Here is an 11,094-nt window from a genome sequence, read left to right as displayed (position 1 = left end):
AATTATCTCTTTTTCCTTCCCATTTTCTTTCCCTTCACAGTTATTCTATCAATTTTTTGATCCAAACACAACCTAAAGTTAATATGATTTTTATGTGAAAAGGGAAGGAGAAAAATAGTGGAAACAGTGTGTTCTAGGTCTTCTTTTGCTAAAAAAACTTGCATAGTTTTGGGTTATTAAAGAAAGACAAAAAAGTGAAATTGATGCTGACTAATTTTACAGACATGTTATGTCCCAAGAATTTAAATCTATGGTGTAGATTTAAATTTAATGGGGGTGTTGTTCATAATCAAAATAAATCTAATCCACATATTTTAAATTATATATATATATATATATTGAGTAATATTTTAGTATGTTACATCGATGATAAATTTATGAGGGAATTACATCCCCGTAGTAGGTCGGAAAAGTTTTTTTTTTTAACCCAAACATAATAGGGTGCAAGTCATACTTACAGCCTCATATGATTTCACTTGCACCCCACCACAAAATCATTTGCATCTTATATGTTTTTTTGTAAATTGCATCTCATATGTTTTTTGTAATTTTTTTTTTTTTTTTTGTCCTACTTTACTATAGTTTTCCCTAAATATATTGGCCATCTAATTTTGTGTTCCCTGATGTACTATAAAAATAAAAATACTCAAAGTACGAATCTATGACAGTAGAATTTTTTCTTGTTACAGTTTCTAGTGAATTTTCTATATTAGGAAACCATGGCATAACCGCTTTAGACGAAATGCAAGTAAACATAGAGGGATTCTTATTTACAAACTAAGATGATATTACAAAGGATTATACATTAATAAAGCCACATACTATTACAGTGATGTGCCTTTTATTTTTTATTTTTTTTATTTTTTTGATCATAATATATACAAGAAATCAAAGTGATTGAGAGTTACAAAACCAGATGAAATTACAGGGAACTATTACTCATGAGTGGACTCTCAAGATTAATAAGTGATTCTGAGGAAGGAGAAGATGTCATACCATTGGATCCAATGTTAGAACAATGAAACCTGTCTGCAATAAAATCCGACGTGCTCTTAACAGCCCAATCTATCACCCAAGAAACCGCTCCAATTAGAAAACAGAAGGCCCACTGTTCAGGATTTAACCTTGCACTGCTAGCAAGAATATTTGCAATCTTAGTATACAACGCCAACAAAACAATAGTACCAACCATCGCCATCCAAAACCAGCAGTTTCGATGGATACCCTTGAACACGTTCTTTCTTTCCAGTTCTCGTGCGTTGAACCAATTGAAAACCTGGCAAAGAACAAAACTGTTAAAGATCATATTATTACTAACCTTCTGGGTGGTGTCCAATACAGCTTGTCCTATAAACCGAAAGGTCACCAGAATTGCAGCCTGGTATAGAGCTTGAGGGACTATGTTTCTCCACATGGTTCTTGTTATTGGCGAGTTAATTGATCTTATTGGTGACTTCTTCATTAGTGTCTTGGTGGGTGGCTCCATCAACAAAGCTAGGCCACCTGGAACAGCCACGATGAAGCATACGTAGAAATACTGAATTGTTGTTATTGGGACATCTCCAAAATAGATAGTTGTGACTATATTTATCAGTACCCACGCAATGGTCACGGTGAACTCAAGTTGGATGAACTTTTGAATGTTTTCATACGCACATCGTCCACACTTCATGATGGTGAACAACGAATTGAAATCACCATTCCAGATGATGATGTTGGAGCTCTCTCTGGCCATTTCTGTGCTACCACTTCCCATTGTGATTCCAACATTTGCTTCTTTAAGCGCTGGCGTCTCATCTGTTCTGGCACCCACCATTGCAACTATCTGGCCCTTTTCCTTCAAACACTTCACCAGAAGAAGCTTGTCAGAAGGGAGTGAACTTGCCATAACACAAATTTGATCTACCATTTCCATCCTCACTTCATGTGTAGAATTTCTGAAATTTTCACCAAGCACCACTGAATCTGAGTTGGGTATGTTCAATCCGCACTCTAGAGCTATGGATTTTAACTCAGACGCATCACATCCTGACACCAATTTGATGTTGACTCCAGCACCTATGCAATCTTCCATTGATTTTCTGAATGAATTTTTCAGACCTAGTAATCCGAGCAAGATCAAGCCTGTTTCTTCAAGAGTAGCTATATCAGTTTGTTTGTATCCAAATGCAATAGTTTTGAGATGTTTACCTTGCATATCTGCAATAACTTCCTCAAAAAACACTCTTTTTTGTTCATCGATAACATTCATCGCTCCTTCACTACTGTAATAGGATGAGCACATTGCCAGTATTGTTGATGCAGATCCTTTCCAATAGGATGAGTTCACACTTCCCCCGTCCTTTCTCATCAAAACGCCACATCCTTCCTCTTCAAAGTTCAATTCTTTCACCTCAACAATGATACATTCTTGCTGCAGAATATCTAGTTTCAGTCCCAACTTCAAAGAAGCCCAAGAGAGGAGCGAGTCTTCCATTGAAGAAGAAGGTCTCTTCAATCCTAGAATTGGTGTGGCAATTCCTTTGCATAGAGCTTCTATGACGTTTGGGGCTATAGCGGATTCATTGTTGAAGAACTGTCCACTAATGTACAACATGTCAACTTCGCTCTGGTTCAAGTTTAGCCCACAAGTTTTGTCAGTGCAGATCGTTGTTACCGAACCCATGGTGATGCAAGCCAAGAAATCTTGAGTTGTGGCCTTACCCGACAAAGCTTTTTTATTCCAATAATTGAGGGCGAGAGTTACCATTAAAGGTAATCCTTCTGCAATCCCCACCAAAATAATGGTAAGTGAAGTCAATAGATTAGTCTTCCCCTTTGGCTTCTTGACAATTTTATAAATAGCATCTATAAATTCTTTGATAGCAGCCGATTTAGCTTTGAGATCAGGAATTACAGAACCAGCACTACCCTTATTGAACTCAAAACGAAGGAACAACACGACAAGGATGATGATAGTGATTAGGACGCCAATGATTTGTATGCAACTGTTCAACTGGTCAAGTTGAACTTGTAGAGGGTTGGAAGCATTTATCACATTACTCATCATTTCACCCCATACTGTGTCCTTGCCAATGGATACCACAAGCATTTTCCCTTCTCCATTAATCACCTTTGCACCGTAACACATAAATGGGTTTTGGTCATCAATGGTGGATTCCAATTCATCATCTGATTTTAAAGATTCACCAGAAATGAACAACCCATCTGCAGGAATTTGATCCCCCTTCTTCAGCCATATAATGTCACCCGATACAACATTGGATATGGAGATTTGATGTTGGCTTCCACCTCTGAAAACATGGACGGCTATTTCCCTATTCTTCGATAGCTTTTTCCTCCTTGGCTGATACCATGAATACCAATACTCGCGTATCATAGGAACAGATACAAGTACAATGATGGCACAAATTATAAATGCCCCCTCGTACCACCCGGTATGTAGGCCTTCCTCTAGAATCCCAAAGACAATTGACAACACTGCACACAAAAGGAGAAGGAAAATGAGGTACTTGTTGCATACATTCCAAAGGATATGAAAGAAGCCTTCTTGAGGAGGCTTTGTTTCAGATTGTGGGCATGTTAGGCGTCTACAGCAAATGTCATCTTCATCATTCGCCAACCCATTCTCCAAGTCAGTATCCAAAGCCTCTGCAAATCCTTGTACACCACCGAACTCACGCAGGGAATTCAAGTCCTTTGCCTTCACAATCCTCGCTATTTCAGTATTTTGAAGCTCTTTGTTGCACTTGTTGCTCTCATCAGCGCCATCGGATTGGACCTCTAGGGATACCTCGGGTGAGGTTGATATAATTGCAAGTTCTACATTCTGCTAAGGACATAGCAAATTAGTGTAAAAACCGTGATTACATCGTGAAAAAATGAAGAAGAAGAAGAAGAAGAAAATAATTGTTTACACTGAAAATCAATCTTATTCTTCTATATATTCCAATCATACAGTGAGGCAAGCACTCATATATACACACAATACTTCTAACACACTAACTAATGTTGCTTGTCTGTCCTAACTCACTTTGTTTGATTTCTTCTAAAAGCTCAGGTTCACTCACTCTAACATCCCTCAATCGAATGGGAGAATTATTGACCATGAGTTTGGGTTTCAAAAAATTAAATCTCGCAACTGATAATGAAATAGATCAGCAATCTATAGAAGAACCAATGTGATTAATAATAATTTGTTTGCTGAGAACTTACTCTAACCTACTTTCACATTCTAGGTTATAGCATTAAAATAGAATTTGAAGCCAAGACAGCAATTGAAAGATAGTCACAGTATATTAAACACTTTAAAAGAGGTATTGTAGCAGTGTTGAACATGACACGGACACGACATGAATACACAAGGTAAAGACATGACTCCAACATGACGTGTTTAGTTTTTAATTTTTTTTAAAAATTCAATTTACTTTCCTGTGGTTTGAAACCAAAGCACTTTACCTCCTATATCCTATGGTTTAAATATAGCTAGAAAGCCCCAAAGTGGTTTGAAACTGAAGTATAATCCTTAACAACGTTAACTATATATGTGAAATGATCATAATACTCTCAAACTTTTTTTTTTGTTATTTTTCTGTCTCCTCTTTCATACACATAATTTATAATATTTAATTTTAATTCAATTAAATCACAATTAATTATAAATTCTTAATTATTTATTATGATTCTTAACTTTTTTTCTAATTTTAATTTAATTATATTTTAGATCACAATTAATCCTAACTTCTTTTAATTTAATTATTGATTGTAAATCCGACCTTGTTAATCTAATTTTAATTTGATTATATTTTAGATCAATTCTTAATTATTATTTATTTTATATTTTTATTTAATTATATTTTAAATCACTTCTTAATTATATAATATTTTATTTTAATTAACATATTAATCTAATTTTAAATTTAGAAAAAATAGAGTAAAATTATCTTTTTCTTGTATTAATTTTATTTTATTTTTTTTAGAAAATCAAACTCACTCTAAAAAATAGTGTGTGATACATTTTCCATTAGTTTGAATGAAAAAATTAACGGTGACACTTTAATCTAAAATCATATAAGAATTTTTTGACAATTATCAGAGGCACGCTTTACCACTAAGCTAATAGCCCGTCTTGCAAGCCTTCCATCAGGAACCCCTATGCCAAAAACGAGAGAAACTCCATCCTTCTCTTTTGTGTTTTTGGCCCAGTGTCGCCACAAGAGGCGCATGGGGACATAAAAAGAGATCCTATCAACTTGTTCTGACTTAGTATAATAAGCTCATGAGTTTAGTCATATTTCACCGTCGAAAAACAAAAGATGGCTTCCATCTCCAAATTTAACTCAGTCGTAACTTCTTTCTTTTTGTTATATCTGAATCATAGGGAGTAAAGTGTATGAGGGGATAAAATGAATGTAATCCTTTTTTTTTTTTCACCAAACATGGCGGGGACACACGAGGATATGGTAGTGGTTAGATGGAATGGGAGATGGAGTAAGGAATGAATTTTTTTTCTTCTCAATAAATGATTTAGCTTGTTATTGTTATTTTTTGTTGGGTTTACAAAAAAATTAGCAAATTTGTAAAAAATAAATATTAAACAAAATTTTTAAATATAACTAACAAACTATAAATGGAAATCATACCAAACACGCCTAAGTGTTAAAATTACTAGGGACATCCAATTCAACACTAGTTGGTATATATGAATGAAGTTTGAGTGATTTAATAACAAGAAAATAAGAAAGTTCGAATACAAGATCAAGACAAAAGGCATATATAATCAAGAAAAATATAAAAACTAAGTGAACGACACAAAATTAAACCAATGATAATAGATCATATGGTAGCGAATAAAATATAAAAACGAGTCAACAACACAAAATTAAACAAATGATAATAGATCATGATAACCAAGAAAATGACAACACACAATTAAACAAATAATAATAGATCATGATGTTAACAAACCAAGAAAATTGGAAAAAACAATGAGTAGTATCAATTAAAACAAAAAGAGAGAGAGAGCACAGAAATTCAAATAGAGAGCTTACTAGTCCATCACCATCACCGCCGGTATTAGAGGTGGCGATGGATGGTGGCGGAGGCACCACCTCAATCCCATCAACGGCCAGTGACTTGTTTCTTGCACTGGAGATGAAGGCTTGGCGTACATGGAGGATTATGATGATGGATCGCCAACGGTGACTGGGACCACTAGTACTAGTTGTACCATTATCACCACCATCTTTCACTAAGAGATGACTCTGAGATTCAAGATCAAAATGATCATCACCAGAGCTTTCCCTTGACATGTTATGATCAGATCAGAAAGAATAGGACCAAACACTGATGATGAGGAGGGGCACAAGAACTATGGGTTATGGACTGATGAGGGTGGGGGGGAAAGAGTGTAACATATATACATGGAGGGCAACACGTAGGAAGTTTCCATGCAACTTTTAAAATAAAAATATATAATAACATAATATCTTCTCCTTTTTTTTGGTAAAACTTGAAATTAGTCAAAACTAAATGGAGGAATACAAAACTCGACGTTGTGCTGCTCCATGGATTCATTTTGGCATTCGTTTTAATGGTTTAAGCCGTTCATATTTTAGAGTATATGGAGTAAAATATACTTATAAAAAATTAAATTAATCGGATATCTTTAACCCTTTCATGCACTCATATTTATATTCATTTTAATATTTTAAATCACAATATCATATATTTTTATAAATACAAATGTGAGTGAATAAAAGAGTTAACGAATATTTGATTAACTTGATTTTTTACAGGTATATTTTACTCAATGTACTTTAAAATATGAACGGTTCGAATTTTCAGAACGAATCTCAAAATAAACGTATAGAACAACACAGCAAGCACCCCCAGATGGGTGTGGGGGTTAAGAGCCGAAGAAGTTACAAAATTTGAAACTTGCAATTAGATAAGTAAAATTACTTCGGGGTAATTTCAAAAGATAAAATGTATGATAGAGTTTCATATTCTGAATTGTACAATTTATATAATACTCTAGTATAGATTTATGTATAAATTAGAGAGAAGTGATGGATGAAAATAATTTACAAATAGAAATGGAGGTTTATTATAATTTATATATTACCAAACTATTTCATTTGAATTATTAGATCATGTTTATTTAAGGAGTGGCATATTTATTCGTTAAATTATAAAATTGATATAATTTTATAAGAAAAAAGTTAGGGATCATGAAAAAATTTTCATGAAAATGATCATGAAATATTTATGATTTTTAAATTAGCTTGATTAGTGTGTGGTGCTTTATTCTAAGTATATATAATCCAAGGGTCACAAAGCTTTTATGATTATTTTCATGAATGGTTTTTCATGATACCTAACATTGTTGATTTTATAAATCACTTCTTATAATCTTCAGTTAATCCAAATATGGGATAACATAGAATCAAAAATAATTAATGATCCCAAAACAAACAGTCAAACCAATACTAATCTCATCTAATTTTTCTTTCCTCAAACAAATATTACTTCATCTGATATATGATTTTTTATTTAGAAAAATAAATCTTACTATTTTTTAAATGTAACGAGTCTACGAGTCTTAAGTGATAATAAAACTAGAACAGTGCTAGAAATCTCAAATATTTTATCAAATATTGTATCAAATGTCTCACATAGAGGTAAGACTCACATGAAACCCACATGATGTGAGTCCCACGAGACATTTAGTAAAATATTTAATAAAACATTTGGGGTTCTAATATTTTTCATAAAATTATTTTTAAAATAATGTTATTTATTATTTATTATTAATTTTTCAGACAAATGAATACAAATGTTTATTGTTTGTGCTTATCCCAGCGATAATGAAATTTTCACGCGGAATAACCGATTAAATTGTTCAGTTGGTAGAGGCGTGTCAACTTGAGCTTCTCTAATCATTGTACACGTGTAACAATCACGCCTTTTGAAATTTCGAATTACTACCGTGTTGCCCTCATTTAGGGCCCCACCACCATGTTTATAATGCGTATAAATACATCCTTAAATACGAATTGTTGTTTATAATTTAAAAAGTTATAAATATTTTTTTATTAAAAAAATTTATTTAGTAAAATTTTTAATTGTTCATCTATACAATAATAAAGTTATCTGAATTATTAATTGAAATAAAATTTTAACATTATTAAAAATTGTTAATTAACTTAATAATTTATTAATAATATAACCTATTTGTTATGAAATTAAGAATCTTAAGGGACGTAATATGATTTATAATTTCTAGAACCACAGGAGTAATTTATAATTTAAGTAAATCTCAAGGGGTGTGTTTGTAATTTACCCTTAATTTAATAATTCAAATTTATTTTATTCATAAATTTCATCAATTTATTTATCATTATACAAATATATTTTGGGTAAATTATGAATTGATAAGAGTGAGTTCATAGCATTTTTGGAATTTAAATTGTTGTTTTTATAATGCTTATTAAAAAAAATTATGCATGTAAAAATTTAACTTACGAATACTCTTTTTGAAATTTGTTTGAAACATGTGTTACTCCTTGTAGTTCTGGAAATTATATCATGCCCCCCTTGAAGTTTTAATTTCATAACAAATGATTAATTTTATTAATAAATTATCAAGTTAATTAATAATTTTTAATAATGTCAAAAATATATCTTAATTGATAATTCAAGTAATTCTATTATTATATAGGATTGTAGTTAGAAATTTTATTTATTCGGTTAATTCTGTTAAATAAAAATTTCTTACAAGTGGATATTTGTAATTTTTTAAACCACAAGACAATTCGTATTTTAAGTAAATTATATGGGGTGTATTTGTAATTTACTCAAAAAATTAAATTGACTGAATATTAATAATTACATAATTAGATTAAATTTATTTATAAAATAGTAAATCTATTCTCAAAATAATATTAAGCATATGTATATATATATATTAAATAAATGTAATTTAATTATGCGACTATTAATATTTGATTAATTTAGTTTTATATATGGATAATCTACTGATAGCTAAAGAATAACATGTTGATTATGTAACTATCAAATGTTATGTTGACTAGATAAATATAATTAAGTTAGGTAAATATCTGATCAATTTAAATTATATTCTCTAAATTAGTTAAAGAATATTAAAATGAAATGTACTTAGAAATGCTCTTATAAAATTATATAAAATCTCACAAAACAATTTTTTAATTTTAGATGAAACATGATATTTGGAAGGGAATTTACTAATAAAATTGAGAGCTATTACACAATACAGTTCAATTATCACAACATTAGTTTTTACTAAAATTAGATGATAAGAACCAACCAACGGCCTGTACGAGTAAAATTAGTTTGAACCAACCAACAGTTAAATTATCACAACAGGGCTATATTAACACAATTTTTTTCCCCCTTACAATTCCACTAATGAGGTAACCAGACAAAATGCATGTAAAAGAATTTTAAACGAAAATATTTAAATGTAAGTCAACTTTTCAAATTTGGCTTAACATGTCATTAGGGACATTATGAGAGAAAAAAAATATGTGGATAAATCATTTTTCTTTAACATATTTGTGTAAATATATTTAAAGAAAATTTTATGGTACACACTCCCTCTATGTACTTTTGGTTATGATCTTTGAGTCAATGGTTATAATCTGATTATGATGTTGGTTATGACAAAATTTCTGTTATGATCCAATAGTTGTTTAGTTATACTTCATGTGATATTCAGTTCTAATTCAATTTAGTTTTAGTTATGTCTTCTATAGTATTGAGTTATACCATTTGTAATAATTAACTTACAAATGGCATAATTTGCATATGGTACACAGAGAGAGGGTGTGTACCATAGTATTTTTCTTTATTTAAAACTTATATAAAAATGGTGTAGACAAAAAATAATAATTTTTTTCTTTTTTGGTGATTTTTTGTTGATTTTTTTTAGTGATTTTAAAAAAAAATCAAAAAGGTTAAATTTTTTGGATTTTACTTGATGGACCAGAAAATTAAAATATTTATAATAAAAAAAACTAAAAATAATTAGTTTTTTTTGGCTTAATTTATTTTTAAAACAAATTTAAATTTAATTTTTTAAATTTAAATGTTCCCAACCAGTACTATCTTTCTAGATATTGCAACTGCAACTATAGTTCGATGTATATAGCTTATTTTAGAAAGTAAGTTAACTTTTTTATTCTATTTTTTAAAAATATGTAAAAAAAAAAAATTAAAGAGATAATATGATTCAAAAAAATTTTGAAAATTAAAAAATTAACTTTTAACCAAAGCCTCGTTCGGAAACAGGTTATTTTAGTAATTTTTTTGAATTTTTGGCTAAAATAGGAGGTAAAAAAATTATGTTTTGAATGAATTTTTGATTTTTTACGAAAAGATGTGTAAAAAGTATAAAAAAAAAAATTGAAATCTTTTAACTTTTTAGTATAAGTTATAATTTTTTTAATAATTTTTTAATTTTTAAATTAAAACTGACATATGCCAAATGAAAGTTTTCAAAATAGGCCATATAATATCTAGATATTGCATTTTGTTTTTGTTTTTTTGTTTTTTTTTTTTTGAACAAGTAGATATTGCAAGTTGCGACAAGTAATAACATTCAAAAAAAAAGTTACAAGAAATGCAACGCGTATATGGAAAGACACGGCAACTTGGTTTTTTTCTTCAAATGTCAATTACGATGATCATTCCAATTTTAAAATATACACACACACCAACAAACTCTGAGGCGTTTTGGCAATATAGTAGTAATTTGGAAACTTTGTAGAATGTTAATTTTTTAATTTTTTGTCAAATTTTTCTAAAAAAGTCACAAAGAGTCATTTTTTTGTCAAAAAAATCACCAAAAAAGTTAAAAAGTTAAAAAACTAGCTTTTTATCAACTTCTCAAAATAAAAAGTAAATTTTTTAGTTTTTTAATTTTTTTAATGACATTATCTTTTTATTTTTTTATTACAAAAAAATCAAAAAGTCATTAAAAAATCAAAAAATCAACTTTACCAACTTTCCAAAACATCACTCTATAAATATGACATAATTTCACTTGTATTC

At 30.0% G+C, this 11,094-nt stretch overlaps 1 protein-coding gene across 2 annotated transcripts; it reads right to left on the bottom strand.

Moving 5' to 3' along the window:
* Positions 1 to 743: 743 nt before the first annotated feature.
* On the bottom strand, positions 744 to 6,431 carry LOC114315975 (putative calcium-transporting ATPase 13, plasma membrane-type). Of its 2 annotated transcripts, none has more exons than XM_082888382.1 (2): positions 6,051 to 6,431; positions 744 to 3,832 (listed from the first exon to the last, which is right to left on the bottom strand). In XM_082888382.1, the coding sequence occupies exons 1-2, from the start codon at positions 6,309 to 6,311 to the stop codon at positions 923 to 925; spliced, it is 3,171 nt and encodes a 1,056-aa protein (XP_082744508.1). In that variant the 5' UTR covers positions 6,312 to 6,431; the 3' UTR covers positions 744 to 922. The 2 variants fall into 2 exon arrangements, with proteins under 2 accessions (XP_082744508.1, XP_082744509.1); XM_082888383.1 differs by having other exon boundaries at positions 744 to 3,829; positions 6,051 to 6,430.
* Positions 6,432 to 11,094: the final 4,663 nt, after the last annotated feature.

Source organism: Camellia sinensis, chromosome 9, assembly GCF_055761805.1.
Source record: "Camellia sinensis isolate YWXY chromosome 9, ASM5576180v1, whole genome shotgun sequence".
Taxonomy (NCBI): domain Eukaryota; kingdom Viridiplantae; phylum Streptophyta; class Magnoliopsida; order Ericales; family Theaceae; genus Camellia; species Camellia sinensis.
Note: the sequence above shows the minus strand (reverse complement) of the source record. Positions and strands in the feature narration are given on the sequence as shown.